Source organism: Macaca fascicularis, chromosome 1 (assembly GCF_037993035.2).
Source record: "Macaca fascicularis isolate 582-1 chromosome 1, T2T-MFA8v1.1".
Classification (NCBI taxonomy): Eukaryota; Metazoa; Chordata; class Mammalia; order Primates; family Cercopithecidae; genus Macaca; species Macaca fascicularis.
The window spans coordinates 73426943-73449122 of NC_088375.1; the positions used below are offsets into that span (position 1 = coordinate 73426943).

At 39.8% G+C, this 22180-nt stretch overlaps 2 protein-coding genes and 1 pseudogene across 8 annotated transcripts in view; 1 reads left to right on the top strand and 2 right to left on the bottom strand.

The window, feature by feature from the left end:
• The window catches only part of KCTD3 (potassium channel tetramerization domain containing 3), a 56579-nt gene extending 48838 nt beyond the window's left edge, over positions 1 to 7741 (top strand). For all 7 annotated transcript variants that reach the window (XM_005540844.4, XM_045397173.2, XM_005540845.4 and 4 more), the window contains 3 exons: positions 4769 to 4953; positions 5038 to 5176; positions 6001 to 7741. In XM_005540844.4, coding sequence (XP_005540901.2) covers positions 4769 to 4953; positions 5038 to 5176; positions 6001 to 6562 — 886 coding nt within the window. In that variant the 3' untranslated portion in view covers positions 6563 to 7741. The remainder of the gene's footprint in view (positions 1 to 4768; positions 4954 to 5037; positions 5177 to 6000) is intronic.
• A 1296-nt stretch (positions 7742 to 9037) lies between these two features.
• The window catches only part of USH2A (usherin), an 800507-nt gene continuing 787364 nt past the window's right edge, over positions 9038 to 22180 (bottom strand). Inside the window, exons 70-72 of the mRNA XM_005540847.5 lie at positions 19808 to 20052; positions 14315 to 14536; positions 9038 to 11953 (exon numbers count right to left, since the gene is read on the bottom strand). Coding sequence (XP_005540904.3) covers positions 11864 to 11953; positions 14315 to 14536; positions 19808 to 20052 — 557 coding nt within the window. The 3' untranslated portion in view covers positions 9038 to 11863. The remainder of the gene's footprint in view (positions 11954 to 14314; positions 14537 to 19807; positions 20053 to 22180) is intronic.
• On the bottom strand, positions 15254 to 15339 carry LOC123571075 (small nucleolar RNA SNORD116; annotated as a pseudogene).

Sequence of the window (22180 nt, forward strand, 5' to 3'; positions counted from 1 at the left end):
TTTTCTCCTATCCTGTAGGTTGTCTGTTTACTCTGCTGATAGTTTCTTTTGTGGCGCAAGTGCTCTTTACTTTGATAAGGTCCCACTTGTCAATTTTTGTTTTTGTTGCAGTTGCTTTTGGAGTCTTTGTCATGGAATCTTTGCCAGGGCTGATGTCCAGAATGATATTTCCTCGATTTCCTTCTAGGGTTTTTACAGTTTTAGGTTTTGCATTTAAGTCTTTAATCCATCTTCTGTTGAATTTTGTATGTAGTGAAAGGAAGGGATTGAGTTTGAATCTTCTGCAAATGGCTAGCCAGTAATCCCAGCACCATTTATTGAATAGGGAGTCCTTTCCCCATTGTTTATTATCAGCTTTGTTGAAGATCAGGTGGTTGCAAGTGTGTGGCTTTGTTTTCTGGGTTCTCCATCCTGTTCCATTGGTCTGTGTGTTTGTTTTTGTACCAGTACCATGCTGTTTTGGTTACTGTAGCCTTGTAGGATAGTTTAAAGTTGGGTAGTGTGACATCTCTGGATTTGTTCATTTGCTTAGGATTGCTTTGGCTATTTGGGCTCTTTTTTGGTTTCATATGAACTTTTGTATAGTTTTTTTTTTTTTTTTTTTGAGATGGAATCTCACTCTGTCACCCAGGCTGAAGTGCAGTGGCACAATCTGGGCTTACTGCAAGCTCCGCCTCTGTGGTTCAGGCCATTCTCCTGCCTCTTCCTCCTGAGTAACTGGGATTACAGACGCATGCCACCACGCCGACTAATTTTTTGCATCTTTAGTAGAGACGGGATTTCACCGTGTTAGCCAGGATGGTCTCGATCCCCTGACCTCGTGATCCACCCACCTCTGCCTCCCAAAGTGCTGGGATTACAGGCATGAGCCACTGTGCCTGGCCTAGAAATAGCTTTTTCTAGTTCAATGAAAAATATCCTTGGTAGTTTGATAAGAACAGCATTGATGTAATTACTTTGTGTAGCATGGCCATTTTAACAATATTAATTCTTTCTATCCATGGTCATGGAATGTTTTTCCATTTGTTTGTGTTGCCTGCTTTCTTTGAGCAGTGCTTTATAATTCTTGTTGTAAAGATCTTTCACCTCTCTGGTTTGCTGTATATCTAGGTATTTTATTCTTTTGTGGCTATTGTTAATGGGATTGCATTCTTGATTTGGCTCTCAGTTTTAATGATAATTGCTGTATAGAAATGCTACTGATTTTGTTACATTGATTTTGTTTTTTAAAACTTTGCTGAAGTTGTTTATTAGATCTAGGAGCCTTTGGCAGAGACTATGGGGTTTTCTAGGTATAGAATCATTTGATTTTCATTTTAATGTTACTAATCCTGTTGATTTTAAAATTTTATGGTTGCGTTTTCAACATATCTCTTAATATTTTGATGAATAAATTCTTTGAGAAGTGAATTTTTTAGATTAAAATTCATTATCTCAGATTCCCTAAATTACTGTGATTTAGTGTTCTCTGCATATTCAGTGAAGAAATTGCAAAATGTTATTAAAACTGGTATAACATTCTCTAACAATGTAGTATATCATATTTACTTACTCAATTCTAATATCCCCTCTTCTGTTATTTCTAATATCCCCCTTTCAGTTATTTCTAACAGTAACAGTGCGTTATAATCAACTACAATTTCTGCATGATAAAACAAATTTTATAATTTTTAAGTTTATGATTCCAAAGGAAAAGCTATAGTTACAAAAATAACATGCAGAAATTACTCTGTAGAATTGAATAGAAAATCAGCCCTTTATAAAGCTGTAGTGAACCAAAGATTTTGTTTAAGGACAGTTCAGGCTCCTAATAGTGAGAAGTGAAATGAAAGAGTTTTATTTAAAGGAAGCAGGAAAAAAACCTTGTAGAAAATTTTAAATATAAGGGAGTAGTTTTAAAAAATCTATTCCATAGGGGGAAAAAAGAGCAAAATTATGTTTGTTTTGTAGAAGCATTAGGGTCACAGTGGATACCCCTATAACAAAAGATAGGCTAGCAGGAGAAAACATTACAAATTGATTTTATTATAGTTTTATATGGCATGAGAGTCTTCAGAATGAAGACCCAAAGACAGAGGGAAAAGTGTCTGTTTTTATGCTTAGGTTAGAAAAAGCAAGGACAGCCATGTAGAACTGTGACTGGACAAAAAGGTGTAAGTTAACACAAATAGACTGAGTAGAGAACTCCTGCAGGAACTGTCTCCGTGTGGCGTTCCTTTCTCCCAGGGATGGGGCAGAACCCCTCTGTAGTGAGGGCCTCAATTTCTTTATGGCCAGCTGTTCACAGAAAGATAGGGAAATGTTAGGGTAATATTTTTATGCTTCATGGCTAGCTTTGGGGAAAGAGGGTTCTGGTTTCTCTGACCCACCTTGGGGAAAAAGAAGATTGTCTCTATGGTTTGCCTTGCAGGTCAGAGAGAAACTTTGCTTCTGAGGGTATTTTCTGAGACCCAAGTTTTCATATGCATACAAATGTTGATTTGTTTTATTTGAAACATTAACAGGAATCTGAAGAGGGGGTTGTTGAACATTTTAAATCAATTTACAGATATTATTTAAAAATAAATGTAATTCACTAAATTATGATCATCTTGATAGATACAGGAATAAAATCTGACAATTCATCATCTATTTATGATTTTTAAAAACCCTAGCAGCTAAAAGAAGGGAGAATTTTAAAATCTGATAATGCCCATGAAAATAATTCTTTCAAACTTTATATTGGCAAAATATTAAAAACTTCCTTTGTGTGATATTGTGAAATATGTATTTGGTCTTTGTGTCTGCTTCCTGGTATATACCTTCAAAAATTCTTGAAGTATTCCAAATGATAAGTGTCTTTTTGTATGCCAGTGAGTTGACTGATGGCAGGTCACCAGAAAGACCAAGACGGGAGTAGAAGATTGGCACTTTCAGCCCCACCCTGCAACCTTTGAGAAGGGGAGAGGAGCTGAAGGCTAAGTTGATCATCAATGGCCAATGATTTAATCACTCATGCTTATGTAATGAAGCCTCCATTAAAATAATAATAATAACTGAGTTCAGAGGGCTTCCAGGTAGCTGAAAACCTGGAGGTTCTGGAGGGTGGCGTGCCCAGGGAGGGCATGGAAGCTCCATGCTCTTTCCCACACACCTTACCCTGGGAATCTATTGTTCATCTGTACCCTTTGTAATTAACCAGTGAATGTGAGTTTTTCTCTGAATTCTGTGAGCCACTGTAGGAAATTAATTGAACCTAAGGAGGAGGCTGTGGGAACCCTGATTTACAGTCAGTCAGTTAGAAGCACAGGCAAAATAACCTGAGGCTTGTGATCAGCCTCTGAAGTGGAGCTCAGCTTTGTGAGACTAAGTCTTCTACCTGTCACACTAGCTGATATGACAGACAGTGTCAGAATTAAATTGAGTTAGAGGATACTTAGCTGGTGTCTGCTGGAGAATCGATTGCTTGCTTTGTGTTTGGTGAACCCCTCCACCCCATTTGGTCACAGAACCCTTTTTGTTGCGAAGTAGTGAAGGACATTCTACTCCAAAATATGCCAAATTGGTAGATTGATTATTTTGAGGAGAAAACATTGGATAAATTGTCATTTCAGAGGGGGATAGCTGACCTCTCTCTTTTTTTACATGCAGCAAGCCAAAAGATTTTCTGGGAGTGTTATCCTCCCTGTACCAGGACAAGAGAGTGGGAACTGGGGGCTGCAGTGGACCTGAGTGAATATGCTTACCTTCCACTAGCTTTGCATTGTCCCACTATATATATAATATATACATATCTTCTAGTGACTCTGTTAGAAATGTACTGCCTCTAGTCAGATTTTCTTTATCCTGTCATTTGTTCTCCAGTTTATCATTCTTTGTCTAATTGTATAAAAGCATCTTGCTTTGGCCACTTCTTTGGACCTCACTCTCTTGTGAAGATTCCCATGTACATGTAAAACTAATAAAACCTATATATTTCTCTCTTGTCAGTCTGTGTGGTGTCAGTTTGGTTTCTAGATCCAGCCAAGAGCCCACATAACTAAAAGGGCATTTGGAGATAAACTTTCACTTTCCTTAGAGTTGATTGTTGCATGAGAGTACAGGAAAAATACTTTGGTTTGTTTATTCCTGTATTCACAAACCTTGAGATCAAGAATGAGACTAGGATAGTCTTTATCACTACATGTGGGCATGTAGGAATTAACTTTTTCCCTCCTTTTTGTCCGGCCTACTAGGAAGCTCATCTAAGCTTCATACTCTATTCCTGTATGTTTCTCAGATTCATGTGGATGGTATTTTTTCTTTGTCTATTTTTTTGACCTTGTGTTTGCCTATACCGATTTTTCTTTTTTAATAAACTCCCTCAACTCTGAAGTAGGCTGGGATAACTAATTCAGCCAAGTACAATTCAGGTAGCCCTTACATGACTTTGGAAAAATCATTTACTGATGTTATCCCTTGGTTTCCTCATTTGTTAATGTGGATAGTAATTGTTCTCTCTCAGGTTCTTTTTATCTTTTATGAAAATCAAATAGCCATAAAAATATTTTTTTAAAGTTAAGAGTATTATCCTAATGATGGATACAATATGGGCTATCTCCATAGAGCTATATATTTCTTCTGGTTTCAGATTTTTAAAATTTACACATAAATTTTAAATGATTTTTTAAAAGTCTCTTCTAGTATACCATGTTTGCTTTCTTTATTTCTTTCTGCCTTTTTAGTTTTATAGCTTCTTTTTAAATAATTGCTCATTCCCATCAGGGCTCTTTCTGCTTTTCTTTTGCAGAATATGTGAGATCCAGGCTGTTGACTGTACTACAATATCTTCATTTACAGTGAGGGAATGTGAAGGATCCAGTAGGATGGGCTCGAGACCAAGGCGTTACTTGTTCACAGGCCATACAAATGGCAGCATTCAAATGTGGGATCTGACCACTGCTATGGATATGGTTAACAAAAGTGAAGATAAGGGTAGGTTCTCATGCAGAAAGATGTTTTTGTCACAAGGTTAAACTTTTCACATAAGCAATTATGACGACTATTTGTTCTCCTAAGATGTAGGTGGTCCAACCGAAGAAGAGCTGCTCAAATTACTGGATCAATGTGATCTGAGCACATCTCGCTGTGCTACTCCTAACATCAGTCCGGCAACTTCTGTAGTTCAGCATAGCCACTTACGAGAATCAAATTCTAGGTAGGTTAAAGAGTTGGGTATTATAAACAAAATTTATTTGTTTTGGGGAAATTGACTGAAATACTGTAATCACATAGTTGTTCTAGAAAGCCATACTTTTCAAGGTACATTTTAAATTCAGACATTATGTTAATTTTTTAAGTTTTACTAAATTTCTTGATAGGCATATCTGGTTCTTTTCATAGAAAAACATTTTTTGCCTTTTAACTTATTTTGTGAATTGCTGCCAAATTGGAAGCCTATTATGTGATCAAGAATTTATTCAAAGGGAATTAGGAAAATCACATATCACCTTGGTTAGTATGTGAAGCTTTAATTATTGTCCCATCTCAGGGACAGTATTAATCTGTGATTCTATTATGTTGTCTAGTCTTACATTTAAACATTATGTACTTGTAATATAAAGTTCCATAATGTCTTTTTAGTTATGATATTGATAAATTCCAAAGTCTGAAGAACCAGGGGCTAAATACTGAATTATGTTGGTTTCATATTATTTTTTTAGTTTCATATTAGTTTCATATTAGTTTTATATTAGTTTCAATTATTTCATATTAGTTTCAAGGATTTTTCCTCCCATCTTTTTTTTAGCTGTTCAAAAATTCAGCATGTCTGTGAATATATGATGGTATTATTTGCATTAGTAATTTTATATACCGTCTATGTAATAAAGAGTACTTGGTAAGTATATTTTATAAAGAGAAATATGGATATAATACACTTTATATGTTTATACAGTATGTTTTATTGGTTGTTTAATTAATATGTTCCTGAAAAACCAAAGAGTGAAATCTGAACTGTCATTTTTAAAAACTGTATTTCAGCCTTCAGCTTCAGCACCATGATACCATCCATGAAGCAGCTACTTATGGTTCCATGAGGCCTTACAGAGAAAGTCCTTTATTAGCAAGGGCAAGAAGGACTGAGAGCTTTCACAGTTATAGGGACTTCCAGACTATTAATTTGAACAGAAATGTAGAAAGAGCTGTCCCTGAAAATGGTAACTTGGGTCCAATACAAGCTGAAGTGAAAGGGGTGACAGGGGAATGTAATATATCTGAGAGAAAGTCTCCTGGAGTAGAAATAAAAAGTTTGAGAGAATTGGATAGTGGATTGGAAGTGCATAAAATAGCTGAAGGTTTTTCAGAATCCAAGAAAAGGTCATCAGAAGACGAAAATGAAAATAAAATAGAGTTTAGGAAGAAAGGAGGATTTGAAGGGGGAGGATTCCTTGGAAGAAAGAAAGTTCCCTATCTGGTCTCATCACCAAGTACTTCTGATGGAGGAACTGACTCCCCTGGTACTGCGTCCCCATCTCCTACAAAGACTACTCCATCGCCTCGGCATAAAAAAAGTGATTCTTCAGGTCAGGAGTACAGCTTGTGAAAACTCACCAAAATGAATTGTTGTTTTGTTACATTTAGATGAAAGTTAAACTTTCCTGAATTTCAATACATTAGTTTTTACACTAAAACTTTACAAGATAAAATTGGACTTCATTTAGTATCTTTTTAACAGAATTACTTGGGATAATGAGATACAATAATCATATCTCTTTTGACATTTTGGAAATTTTTTTAATTTTACAAGTACATTTAACAGATCATTTATAAAGCAGGAGTCCATTTTAACACTTACCTACTTTTATTGGTTTGGAAACATAGTACCACATCTTAATAGGATGGTGCCCATATAGGTGAGCATCCCTTTAGAGCATGGGAAGCAGCAGACTGCATTCCTAATCTTCATCATGCCTGAGACTTGTCTTGCATTGTTACCTTTAAGTGAATCACATAATTGTCTTTGGAACTTGGTCTCCCAACCCTTATTGTGATTGCAAAGTGTTTACCAGATATTTGATGAGGTGCTATGTTTGTGAAAAACATCATGTTATTCAAAGACACTATTGATATTGAATACCGGATACCACTATGTAGTAAGTCTTTTAGGATGATTTTAATTTAGTCGTGCGTCATTTTCTGATTCTCATCATTGGGAGTTCTTAAATCTTAGCAAGCATTAGCAATATTCAATGCCAAAATTCCATTGAAACTTTCAAGTTGGAGCAATTGTCTGTGTTTGAAAAGATGAAATAAAAATAATAATCAAGGGCAAAGTTTGAGTGCCCAGAAGGGAAAGCCATACCAGTTCCTAACCTGTCTTGTTTTAGGAACCACCATATTTTTTTTTTCAGTGTTAACAATCATGATAATCAAATTAAAACACTATTTTATTCACTTGTGGAACTGCAGTTCTGAATTTTGGGTTAAAGGTTTTGGCTGCTGTAAGAATGTGAATTTGAATGTATTTTGAATTGTAAGAGCAAAAGAACTTTTTTGTACAATTTTTTTTCATTTAATTGGAATGATCTTCAGGTTTCTACAAATAGGGTAATTGTAAATTTAAAGCATTAGCATTTATTGGTGAATAATGTATATATCCCCATTCCAAGAAATGTAAGTGAGTGAAGTTGAAATAAAATCTTTAAAGTTTACTATATTGCCAGTGGTTTCACAACAGTTCTCTTGTATTTATTTATCAATTAAATAAAAATGATTATGACCATGTGTTTTCAGTTATTTAAGGAACAGTTCTGTTTAAAGTGTGCTATATATGTTTGTTCATTTCTTTGCTTCTTCCCATAATTTAAAAAAAAATGGGGGGAGGGAGAACTTAATATGTCCATAAGTTATATTATCAATGAAAGAAAGTATTAGGCAAAGCATAATTTCAAAATTACTAAGATTGTAATTATCTTACACCCTTCCTCCTCTTTCTCACAGTTACGTGAAAGTTGGGTGAGCAAGTAAGAAAATGAAAGAAAGAAGTAGACTAGTGACCAGGAATAAAGGCCATTAAAAAGAAGGTAGTAACTATTACATGATAGAATCACATAAAAAGGAAACTGACTATACTAGATTGCATTATAGTACAAGTCAAATCTTGTTTGTTTCTTTTGCTTATAAGAGATTGAACCTTGATGTTAGAGCAGTGGTTTATGTCTACTCTGACACTTAATTTCTCAGATTGACCCCATTATGCCTAAATTTTTTCATTATATCTACCTCATTAGGGTTGCTGTTGGGAAGAAAAAAAGTTGAAATAAATCTGTGTACTTTGTGTGATTGATGAAAAATGAAAACAGAATCGTAATTTTCATGGAAAGAAGTATTTTCATACCAATAGGATAAGTGATGTTATCCTCATTTCACAGATGAGATCACTGAGACCCACGGGGGATAAATAACTTAGTGACACAGCTTATTACCTACTGAGCCAACTTTTGAACCCAAGTCTTCCTGTTTCAAGAGTCTGTGGTCCTGTTCCTGGCTGTTACCCAGGCTTGTTTAGACGCATATAGTTGCCCAGGCCTCACTCCCACTGCAGTCCTGCTGAATTTGAATCTCTGCTGGTTGATACATAATAGTACACAGTTCATTCTAATGTACATTGTTGGTTGAGAAATTATCCAGAACATCCTACTTTCTTAAATAGGTATAATTTTATCATTTATGTGTAACTCAGAGCTGTTACGAGTATTTTTTTTTTTTTTTTTTTGAGACGGAGCCTCACGCTGTTGCCCAGGCTGGAGTGCAGTGGCGCGATCTCGGCTCACTGCAAGCTCCGCCTCCCGGGTTCCCGCCATTCTCCTGCCTCAGCCTCCTGAGTAGCTGGGACTACAGGCGCCCGCCACCGCGCCCGGGTAATTTTTTGTGTTTTTAGTAGAGACGGGGTTTCACTGTGGTCTCGATCTCCTGACCTTGTGATCCGCCCGCCTCGGCCTCCCAAAGTGCTGGGATTACAGGCTTGAGCCACCGCGCCCGGCCACGAGTATTTTTTAATAAATATATTAAGCCAGAATTAGTTCACATTTAAATATTTATTAAGCAAACCATCTTTAGTTTACATGATATTTGCGCATTGGAAATCAACTATTCATTTGTGATAACTGGGAAATAATTAAGTTCCTTATTAATGAATTCTTCCACCTGGACGATGTTTTATTTACTGGTTGTTCATGGATGCCAGCATGATTTTTACATCAGTATATGATACCATAACATGCATATTTGGGTTCCATTTAGTGAAAATTACAATAGATTATCTATAAACACATTTCTTAGAGTTTATTAAAAAAACAACTGTTTACTCTTATCAAACAGTTAAGAATAACAAAACATGGTAGTTCTTAAGCTGAGAATGTGGCATGTACAATTGATAAAACGTGAGTCAGGAGATTTAAATTGAAAGAGGTTCATCGAGAACTGCTCACTGTTTGTAAGGGAGAAGTGGTGAGCCAAGGAGCATAGTCCCTGTGCGTAGTATATTATTCCTGTACATGATTTCTTCCAGATTATGGAACATCAGTGGGTCTCAACATGAAAACACCTGAAGCTTTAAGAAGTACTAATGCCTCAGCCACACACCCCAGACCAACCGAATCAGAAGCTCTAGGGGCGAGCCTGTAGTTCGTATAATAGAGGCTTGGCACGCAATACCACTTAAAGTAGCAAAGCAACATCTTAGGGTTCTTCTGTGAAATGTATAAATACAAGTAAACTTAGGCATGTAGCAAGGGACAGTGTTCTGGGCAGAAGTCATACAGGCTTCTGTCTGCCCTAAGCTGTGGACTCAAAATGTAAATGATTCAGCTGAATTCATGCCTAATTTGATGACTAAATGGATAATGATCCAAGATAAAATCTCCTGCAGTTCTGTATTTTTTTGTGTGTTCTGTCAAAAGTTTATACTGTGCTTTAAAAAATACACAGCGATAAAGGTACCAGGTTAATTTTTCAAAAATCAGGATAAGCTCAATCTTCTGAATCAAGCAAAGCATATTTGTGGACTATGCTTTGTGACTAGCAAACTATTCTTAGAAGAGTCCACCGAGGATTAGGATGCAAGTTTGTGACCACTCCTTCCCTATATACCTTAAGTAGCTCACAGGAGCTGGACACAACCTTGGTTAATGCTTATTTGTGCCAGCCTTAACTTAATTGTCCCAGAATCGGCATATGGGAATAAAAATCAGTAAACTAGTCAATCCTATGTTTTCATTTCAGAAAGTATAAAAACTTGGCGAGAACTATATATTTCATATTATGTACAGTCACTGTCAGATATGCACATTTATTTCAGATGTTTTTGCTTATAGCAGTTCTAATAAGGTGGTAGAACTTCTGCTTAATATTGGCCTGTGCTTTTGACACTTATGGTTGGCAAACTGTCTAGGAGTTGGTCAGTCTGAGGAGCTGCTCTCTCACAGAGCTGGATGAAATCTCAATACCCCAAAAGTCCATAATCTTTTACTGTTGGGCCCTGGGGTAATTCATTGTTTTCAGGCAGAGTAAGTAAGACTATCCCTTTACAAGTTTATGCCTACCTCTGGGTGTAGATTCACAAAGTATTGTGAGTATTGTGTGTTAGACAGAGTCATAATATTTTCCTGGGGTCAATAGGACCTTTAAGGATGAAGGAAGATGAGAAGTTTTCTTATTCTGTTTTCCATGAAGAGCAAATTTAAATGTCTTTGATTTTATGTGGATGATTTGCAAGAAAATTTTTCTTGCCATTGGACTTGGACCAATGACTTTGTAATCCAACTAGAGCAAATGACAGACATTTTTGAACCGTGAGAATTGGTACTGTTGCATATCATCTGTTCTTAATGATTCTATGGTTAAAATAATGGGTAGTTCTCCAAAAAGAAGGGATATAGTACAGAGTAATATATACATGATATATATACACATAGGTGTAGTCTTGTCTTTACATGTATATATGTTAATGCTAGAAGGAACAGATACATTTTTCCTTTTAAAATTTCATGCCGCCTAGTTAAATATTGCAAATAGAACAGTAGTTTACATTTGCAATGTGTTACGTTGAAGATATCAGTATTCTCTGATATTCAGTGAATTGACAATTTTAAGAGAAACTAGAGTTTCAAAACTATAAAATATGTGAAATAAAAACATTGGTTCAAGTAGAGGTGTTCCTATTGAAACACTTTGTTTTCTCTTCAAAATGTATAAATAAGCCTTTTACTCCTTAGATTTTTGCAAAATTCATAAATGCAAGAACAGAGACATTTATGTGTAAGTTATATGTTGCCTTGTCAGAAAGTTTGGTGAGTAACCCTATGTATTGTAAATAAATAGAACCTTCAGCAAAGTTTATTGACCTGGTGCAAAGTTTGGGATTTCATTTAGCAGCTGTGATCATTAGAATAACTGTTCTTGCAGGATTATGTCAACCCTGACAGAAATGGCAGATAGAAATGAACAGCAGTGACATCCTTTCAATAGAATCATTTAGTTTTTGATCCAGTAACTGACTACTTCTAACAACTGTAGGCCATCTTGAAATTGGCACTGATTATTCAGTTAACCAGTAGCATCACTGCCAAACGAAACCAAGTGACAATTACATACTTTGTCTCCCACAAAATAAGAGCAAACCAAGTATTTTTATATGAATATTACTTCTCATTTCAGACAACCAGAAAAATATCATTTCTTAGACCTCTATTAAAAAGGAACGCTTTCGAAAACAGTCGTCATTTCTTTAAATAATTATAGGATAATAAACAATGGCTTTTCAGCATTTATGACATGTCAGTGATAACCCAGGAGGAAAGGGGTGCAGAGGTTGCAAGGGTTACGTCTTCCGGGCTTCCATCATTTACAGGTGGGTGTCGGTGAATGTGGTGTGTTCCTTAGTCACTGAGCTGAAACCCTTGATGGCGTTCATCAGGTCCTCTTCATCCACATACTGAAAAATAAGCCAATCATCATTGGCTACAATAGTTGCCATCAATAGTATTTGCTATCAGTTTATAGTTATATCAATTATATGTAAAAAGTAATAAGTATTAAAGGCTTAACATTTTATTCTCAACACTATGGTGAGGTCTACAACAGTCCTTGCCTTAAATTTCTCATTGAAAGGATCACATCACATGCACATATGAACTTTAGACTAATTCAAAATGTGTATCTGGTTTGAGGGTTATATTGTGTCATATTTTAACCTTTCTAAGCCTCAGAAACCTCAGTCTACTCATCTGTAGAGTGTGGGGTGTGTGTGTGTGTATATATATATATATATATACAGCTAGTTTTTGTATTTTTAGTAGAATACAAAAATACAAAAGAACAGACTGTTGGCCAGTCTGTTCTTGAACTCCTGACCTCAGGTGATCCATATATATACACATATATATACACACATATATAAAGATTTAGTTCAAATAGTAAATGGAAGAGCCAGAATGCAAGCTATTTGTGTTCCATTTCTTCCCACTCTTGTGCTGTATTTTGTATTTACCAAATAGGATTAGTAATGTTGGTTACAATGTTATAATAAACAGATAACTTGCCAAGTATTGGCACCTTCAAAAGCTTGTACTGAGTCCCGTTGCACATTGCCCATTAGTACTGTAAAAAGCAAGCAAAATGACAATACAGTATAATAGTTACAAATAGGAGTTCTGTAGTCAGATGATGTTTTTAAGAACCCAAACCCATGAAAATAATTGCTAGCTGTGTAATCTCACATTAAATCACTCACCTCTCTAAACCTCAGTTCTTTTTGTAAAAAAACGAGAATGACAATAGAACCTACTTCCTACAGTTTGTGAAGATTAGGTGAAATAATTCATCTGAACTTTCAATGTATTATGTTGAACATGTAGCAATTGCTGTTTTGCATGTAAAAAAATGATCAATTAGCAATTCCTTGTTTCAACCAAATATAATTATCCCTGCCTTTTAAAAACTTTAGATCTGAAATGAAATAATGTAATTGAAGTTACAACAACATCAAACAGCCTGTAATTTTATCATGCATATTATAGATATGTATATATTACATAATCATTCTGAACAGGCGAGAAGGACTGTACATTTTTTTATAGCGTTAGGGAACCTGGATCCAGGGAACTCCCTTTATTATTTGCTATTAGTCAAGAAAGGCTTCATGGAAGGCATCAACTTTTCAGTGCAGGAAAAGTGAGGACTCGGAGGAGAAAGAGGGGTGTAAATCCAAAAAACAGAAGCAGATGATTGAAAGAAATGGAGGTGGATAATTTTACCCCAGAGGAGTAAACAGAGGAGCTAACTTCCTAGCTGGTTATCTGTTTATTTTCTCACTGGCCCAGTGGAATGGTACTGCAGCGGGCATCTAAGAAGACAGCACAGTGAAATTTGATAGTTGGCAAAAATTCTAAGATTTTTATCGCAACCACTCAGAGGCTGATAATAAATATTATATTACGAAGAGGTTACCTTTCAAAGAGCTAATTGTTTGTACCCACTGGACTGAAATTATGAAAGATGAAGCTTATAAATAGTAACAGCCTCATTTGTCATCATTTCCTAAGTGTTTGGAAAGCAAACATGTTCACCTGTTGATACAAAATATTCTTTTTGCATCCACCCATATACCAATAGTAAAACGTGGACATACTAAAATTTTTTATTTTAGTAAAACAAGTGCTTGTACTTTATGCCTTGTTTTAAGCCCATTCCAATGTTTCCAGTCACCTTCTGCTCCAAGTTTATGAAGTATAACTTGTTTGCTGCTTATTTATACATTATTATTATTATTATTATTATTATTTGAGACAGAGTCTCACTCTGTTGCCCAGGCTGGAGTGCAATGGTGCAATCTTGGCTCACTGCAACCTCCACTTCCCGGGTTCAAGCAATTCTCCTATCTCAGCCTCCCAAGTAGCTGGGATTACAGGCACGCACCACCATGCCCGGAGAATTTTTGTATTTTTAGTAGAGATGGGGTTTCACCATGTTGGCCAGGCAGGTCTCAAACTCCTGTCCTCAGGTGATCTGCCTACCTCGGCCTACCCAAGTCCTGGGATTACAACTGTGAGCCACCATGCCCGACCAATATGCATTTATTTTTAAGCATCTATTGTATACCAGCAGAACAAGGCAAAGTTTCTACCCTGCTTATCAAACAATTGTAGTAATGCTAGTAAACCAGTTGTTAAAACCTCACTGGGTAAATGCTCAGAGGCGAGTGCCATGGGGCTGCATTCGGCGAAGTACAGGCAGTTCCACACCAGTATTTTTCTGGGATATTTAGCAAAGGCCCCGTATGAGGAAACCAACTCACCAGTCCACTGTTGTGGCCCATGATGGCTTCCCACAGCGAGTCATCCATCAGGACTTTCTTGTCTTGAACGTCCATGAGCTGGCTGACACTGCGGTGGAGAGAACCCTGGGAGTAGGTTAGACCGGTTTGGCTTTGGCTCGGGATGCGCAGGACACATGCGCTCCGGTTGCTGCGGATACTCACGGGTGTCCCAGACCGGGGAATTTTGGTATCGGCTAATCCCTGAGAAGGAAGTTGCTGTGAGTGATTCACATATAAGGAATATGGGCTTGAAATATGACAGAGGATTGTGTCTCACATATTGTCAGTGAAGGGAACGACTGTCTCCTGACAATTGTCACTTTGTCAATGAAGGGAACAACACCCACAGAATTTAGCAGCTATGAGCACCCGGAACACTGTGACCCCGGGTTTCTTGGTAAGAATAAGATGATGATGAACTAATACTCAAGTTAGGTGGCCAGTGTTTTTGGCACCTAGAGAGTTCACGCACTGGTGCTCTGGCTGTTGTTCCCTGTGGGGCAATGGCTTTCTGCATTGCCAAGTGGTGGGGCAAGGCAGACAGATGGTGGGTGAACAAGGTATCTTCTTCATACATGTCAACACAGAGCCTCCCTCTTGAGAACACCCCTCCCCCAAAGCAGCCAAAGATAGCAGAATTATTTCATGGTGGTCCACTATGTGAACTCCGTTTGTCTTTCACTTTAAAAGTCCGGGATTTGTGTAGGGAAATGGACTCCTTCCTCATTTCTCATTCCATATTCCCCCCTTTGTTTTAGGATTCCAGTCTCCAAATTAAATTAGGTCTGATATTAACATTAACATCAGAAGACAAAGTCACTCCATAATTGAGACCTAGAATGTGCCGTAAGAGAAAATCTAGTTGCTCTAAATATCTGAGGGCTCTGATTTAGCTGATCCGATCAATGAAATGTTTCTGCTTTTTCTTTGTTTTTTTTTTTAATAGAGTTTTCACTCATGTTGTTCAGCTTTCCAAGGAACGGATATATGGAAGTCATTGATGCTTTTCACTGTGCAGTCAACACACCATGCAAAAGATCATGCATTCATGCAGCACACAGAGGTACCTCAAAGTGCATGGTGTAACTTTTTAGGGTGACATTGCTTGACACATCAGATATATCAGCCACAGAGTCAAACTGAGAACAAATGGCAGCATCAGTCCATGTTTGGAACAGTTTTAAACACATTCTTTGCATTTCTCCAACAACAGCATTGTCATACCCATATGTAATACTGCTGTGATGTGTGTGTGTGTGTGTATATATATCCTATGATACATACATGCATATGTGTATATGTGTGTGTGTATGTATGTGTGTATATATACATATATACATATATAGAGAGAGAGAGAGAGAGAGAGAGAAACTTGGGTTTTGCAACTAAAACCTCATAGTGAAGCCGGGAGCGGTGTCTCATGCCTGTAATCCCAGCACTTTGGGAGGCCGAGGCGGGTAGATCATTTGAGGTCAGGATTTCTAGACCAACCTGGCCAACACGGTGAAACCCCGTTTCTACTAAAAATACAAAAATTAGCCGGGCATGGTGGTGGGCGCCTGTAGTCCCACCTACTCAGGAGGCTGAGGCAGGAGAATCGCTTGAATCCAGTAGGCGGAGTTTGCAGTGAGCAGAGATTGCGCCACTGCATTCCAGTCTGGGTGACAGAAAAAGACTCTGTCTCAAAAAACAAAGAAATAATAATAATAATAAAAACCCTTGGTGAGGGGAAATTAATTGATTAGTTTCTAAGGTAAGTACTACTGCCATTATTTGTTTAGTACTGCAGAGAATGACAGGATCTTCAAACCAGTAATTAAATAACAAGCAAAACTTGAGCTTAAACTTAGCTGTATCGTATACTGTGTGGTCTTGAAAAATGTTGATGAAATACAAAAGACACTCTCATTCCCTGGCACCTCTGCCTATTTCTCTCCATTCAGAGTATAGCCTAAAATCCTCTTGCCAGTTTGGGACTGATGTTCAAAGGATATCTTACCTGTTCACAAGACATGGGGTGCTTGGAAGAGGGTCACACCAGCCCTGAAACCCGAGCTTGTCAAATGAGGGGGAGAAGTGTGTGTGTGCGTGTGTGTGTGTGTGTGTGTGTGTGTGTGCGCGCGCGCTGCAGGGGCATAGCTCATTGACCTACTCAAGTGAAAAGACAGTCAATCTGGAAAACTGAGCAGGTGACTCTGGCTTGTTCCTATTCAGATTCTTCCCCTTGAGTGGATTCTTTCCTATCTGAGTAGATGAGGAGCCCACGGTCACCAACGAGGACTTCATTTTGCTCTACTAATGCAAATTGTACTCTCTTTAGTTTGGCTAATTTTTGACATGTCTCTCATGGTCTCCAACTTTGTGAGAGCAGTTTGGTTTAAAAATATTTTTAAAAAGCCACAGAAGAAGACTTGCAAGTACACTCTGTCAACTGGATAGGATTAAATTATGATTCAACAGACTCAGGGGAATTCCACCCGGTGCCCTGGCGTACCCCAGATTTCACTTCTGCTGAGACCTGCCTGCAATGAACAGCCTCCGTGCTCAGGATGAGCCAGTTCCCTGAGACCAGAGCCCTGGCAGTCACCCAGTTAGTCCCTCCTTGCTTTCCCATCCTCACACCTGACTCAGTTTTGGCCATTCAGTGAAAGAATCAGTTGGGTGCCACTGTGCATTTCCCTGATGGTAAAGGGTGTGCAGGAACAAGGTGTTTACATTCTTTTGTCTGCTTTTCCCAGCTGAAGCCTGTGTCTGTCCCCAGAGGTGGCTTAGCCTGTGTGGTGTCAGGACTGCAAGGTCTAACCAGCCCCCTCCCACCACCTGTTTCTACTCGTTATCAAACAGTGCACGCTGCATACAGGATTTGTATTATATTATTATTTCATTTTCAGCTGTCCTCAAATTTTGCTGTGCATCAGACTTCTTTTTTTTTTTTTTTTTTTTTTTTTTTTGAGATGGAGTCTCATTCTGTCACCCAGGCTGGAGTAGAGTGGCGCGATCTCGGCTCACTGCAAGCTCCACCTCCTGGGTTCACAACATTCTCCTGCCTCAGCCTCCTGAGTAGCTGGGACTACAGGCATCCGCCACCACGCCCAGCTAATTTTTTGTATTTTTAGTAGAGACGGGGTTTCATCTGTGTTAGCCAGGATGGTCTCGATCTCCTGATCTCATGATCTGCCCACCTCAGCCTCCCAAAGTGCTGGGATTACAGGCGTGAGCCACCGCGCCCAGCCCAGACTTCTTGAGGTTCCAGTTAAAATGGCAGCTTATTGAGTTTCTCCCTCAGAACTTCAGGTCCTGCTCCTCCTATGTGATGCTGATGCAGACAGTTCATGGTCCTCACTTTGACAAAACGAAGCTTAACAAGACTCATTAAAACCCTGAGCAATGGGGTTATATCCAGAGTAACATAACATCCCCACAAGAATGAGTGGGAGTGTCTTCTGGTCACTAAGTTAACCAAGTAAGGAAGACAGTGTTCCTCCTCATGGAGGATTCTGATACAGAGGTGCCTGCCTGTAGGGACTGGGTCGAAGGACAGGATAATATATCACTGAAATGAGTTCTGGACACTGCTGGTATGAGGGTATGCTTTCCTGTAACCACACCTCACATTATACAGTAGACGTGCCCAGCAGTGCTTGGGAACTTTCCTTTCACTACGCTGTGCACTCCACAGACCCCAGGTTCGATTTAGCTCATCTCCCAGGCTAAACAGATCTCTCCTGCCTTCTTCTCTCGTCCACTGTCTTCCTCCAGCAGCAGTGCGCCTTCTAAGAACATGGGCTCCTTAAAGAAAGTTATGCTTTAACAAGGAAAAATTTTGAAATATCTGCTCTTCAGTGAGAATCTCCTAATGACTATTCACTGAACAGGAGCAAACGGCCCGTGGTTTGAAATGGTCACTCGACATTCATTCATTCAACAAACATTCGTGGAGTGCCTGTGATACGCCAGGCACTGTTCCGGGTGCTGGGGCACATACAACAGGAAGAGGCCCACAAGATCTTTGATCTTGGGAGCTTACATTCTATTTCAGGAGTCAGACAAACATATCTGATTTAGTGTTATGTGAGAAATCCTATGGAAAAGAAAAGAAGTGGGTTACGGGGCTAGGAAATTTTCCATAGAATGGGAGGTGATGTTTGGGCAGAGATGTGAATGAAGCAAGAGTGTGAGTCACCCAAGGAGCCGCAGCAGCAATGGCCCTGTGCTCAGAGCTTGTCTGATGGGCTGAGGGAGGAAGGAGGCTCCGAGGAGGATCAGTGAGAAGGGGAGTGGGACAGATATGACTAGAGAGAGAGAGAGAGCCAAGGCCCCAGTGGTGTTGGCCAGTGCCTTCTTTGCTTCTCCACCACCACATCATTGTCCCATTGCTACCTCCCACACCAGCCACAAACCACGGACCTCAGGGGGCCCACTGCCCTTTTGTGCCCCCAACACTCCTGCTACTTAGGTCTGATCCAGCCATGTTGGGGCTTAACCAGTGATCATTCATCGCTGAGCGCTGGAAAAGTGAAGAGGTCTGAAGGCAGACAATGCTGCTGCGTTCACTCCCCGCTATGTTTTTAAATGTTGAACTGTAGGCAGCTTGACCAGGCTTCTGTGCTTAATTTTGGTACTGCCAAGGGTAGCCACTAGCTAATATAGAACCTTAGTGCAAACTGGAAAAAAGGCACCTCCTCAGGGAGATGTAGCCCTGTGGGCGCACAGCTTTGGGGAACAGATGGGTACCTGGTGAGGATTAGAAAATGCAGCCTTTCCTCTTCCAGGTAGACATAGCCTCACAGCAGAGTGCACCATGGAATTAAATCACCTTTTACTCTTCAATGAGTGCTCTGGGCAATGACTGTCCTGCACTACCAAGTGATGAGGCCCTCTCCCACTAGACCTTTACTGGACCTACTATTTTGGGAGTGAGTTGTCTAGAGCTAAGAGGAGCCATCCATCCCCTGTGGCACAGGGTGTCAGGACCAGAGGACAGACTGAGCACCGCTAACACTTTAGCCCCTCCCTCCCCATCTCCCCCTTTTAATGCCCATTCCCCCCCACCAAATGACACAGCAATACAACCTATAATTTCCCCAGGTAATCTCAACATACAAGTCTTCTCCACCAGGCCCTGGCTTACACTTACAGGGCAGAAATACTCATCCCTAGTTACACATTAAAATCACTTTTGGAGTGAAGAAAAGAATACCGATCTTCAGGCCCTACTCAAGACCAAGGAAATGAGAATTTTTTGGATGAAGTCCAGGCAGTGATATTTTTTAAAGCTTTCCAAGTGATTCTAATGTGCAGCCAAAGTTGAGAAAGCTGTTCTAGGGTTAGCCTCTCTTGGTCCCCACACTTAGTGAACCATAACTTACATCTGGTTCCTTGTTACTATGGCTATGACACATTTTTCTCAGAAGGAAAACAAGTATTCTAGTCCAGTGATAGGGAAATGGGGCCACACCTCTACAGACATACCATATGGTTTTCCCCAGGTGGGTAAACATTCAAAGGAGACATCCTCTTTTGAAGAGGTACCAAGGGAGGTCTTTCTCTGATATAAGGCTCTTTAAGGATTTTTCTTTGTAGTATCAGTGACAGAAAAATGGCCAACAAGATCAAGCCCAGAATCGCCATTAACACTATGAACCACAGCTCGCTGTAGAACTCTGTGCTTTTGCTCTGCGATCCCTTCTTTTCTCCAGGTGTTGTTAGGACCAAGCCTGCAAAACCCAGAGAAAGAAAGGGGAAATGTTATTTCAGAAAGCAATTTTGTCATCTCTGGCCCTGCTGTTTGATCGTAAATTAGAGAGGAGTTGAAAGCAGTTTGCCTCTTGGTGCTTGTTTGCACTTGTGTGCAGGCTGGGGTAATGGTTCAGTGGGTTGCTGGGTTATAACGAGATGCTTACAGCCCTTGAGAGGCCTTGCTGACACTTCTGGCGCTGCTGCTCAGGTTGGAAATCACCACTGCCTTGCCAAATCCCTGGGAAAGATGGGAGTGTGGGGAGCAATTTTTAAAAGGGGTTACCAAAGTAACCTTGAGGGTCACCTGTTTCATAACTGTGTGCCTTGGGAGCAAAGTCCTTGTTTGGGTTCTCATGAGGGACTGGGACCCTCATTATTGTTGCTGCAGAGTCACAAACAAAATCACTGCTTGGAGATCTGAGGTGTCCTTGTTTCATGCAACAGTCCCATTCCTGACATTTTGTGTAAACTGAATTTTGAAGCATCAGATTCCATTTTCCATTATGATATTAACAGCCTGTGTTTGCTTCTGTGTTGTCTTTACATGGCCTCTCTGTTAAAGAGCAAAAGCTCTGGCCGGGCGCGGTGGCTCAAGCCTGTAATCCCAGCACTTTGGGAGGCCGAGACGGGCGGATCACGAGGTCAGGAGATCGAGACCATCCTGGTTAACACGGTGAAACCCCGTCTCTACTAAAAAATACAAAAAAAAATTAGCCGGGCGCGGTGGTGGGCGCCTGTAGTCCCAGCTACTCGGGAGGCTGAGGCAGGAGAATGGCGTGAACCCGGGAGGCGGAGCTTGCAGTGAGCTGAGATCCGGCCACTGCACTCCAGCCCGGGCGACAGAGCGAGACTCTGTCTAAAAAAAAAAAAAAAAAAAGAGCAAAAGCTCTGCAAACCATCACCCAAATGCACTGGGAAAGCTTCCTATGGAAAGAAATCTTTTTAGCACTGGGGCCACTTACCTTTGCTTGGTGTTCACACATTGAGAGTTCAGTTGATGTGAGTCTCTGCACATGAGGTTAGTATTAGTAAAAGTAGCTCATGTTTAACAATAATGTACCTGGTGCCAGGCCCTATGCTTAGGTCTTTAGGGGGATGAAGGGTGGGCAGGATTATTATTATTATTATTCTTTTATTTATTTATTTATTTATTTATTTATTTATTTATTTATTGAGATGGAGTCTTGCTCTGTCACCCAGGTTGGAGTGCAGTGGTGTGATCTCGGCTCACTACAACCTCTGCCTCTTGGGTTCAAGTGATTCTCCTGCCTCAGCCTCCCAAGTAGCTGGGATTACAGGTGCATGCCACCACGCCCAGCTAATTTTTGCATTTTTAGTAGAGATGGGTTTTCACTATGTTGGCCAGGATGGTCTCAGTCTCCTGACCTCGTGATCCGCCCATGTCGGCCTTCCAACATGTTGGGATTACAGGCATGAGCTACCGCGCCCGGCCAGGCAGGTTTATTAAGTCTTGTGGGGAAGATAGGAGAGAGGCTGGCAAGGATCATGCAGGACAGTCAAAGGCAGTGAAATTATGTTGTCAGTTTGGCAAGCTAAGCAGGGGTGAGGCAGGGGTGGGCGTGGGGTGGCCAGAGATCTGCTCCCACCCAGCCACTGCTGGAGCCAGCACAGAAACCTGTGGATCCAATGCAGTGGCCACACAGGCTGGTGTGGAGCTGTGAGTCAGAGAGCTGCTCATCTAAATCTAATACCTACAGCCAGGTCAGAAAAACAAACAGACCCAACTGCAAAGCCTACTCACTCACTGGACAAATCTCCCCGTTTTCAGCTCCCCTAGAACTTTGTGGGCCTGCCTGGTACTTCACACTCACACTCCCAGGGAAAGACTTAAAGGAAAAAAGTTCAGAACTGGGGTGAAAATATTAAAGGCAGGAAGAGAAAGTGACTAAAACTAAACTTTCCCAACCTTAACTCTGCTGCCAATCAGCTCTGTGAATAAATATTGGACTCTGACCTTTGCTTGCCATCTCTAAAATAAAGGGTTGAGTCAACACTCCAATCAAGCTCCAGCAGCTCGAAATTCCCCTAATTAGGGACCAATGTGTGTCATTTGATTAAAAACAAACCAGCCTAGGTGGCACACTA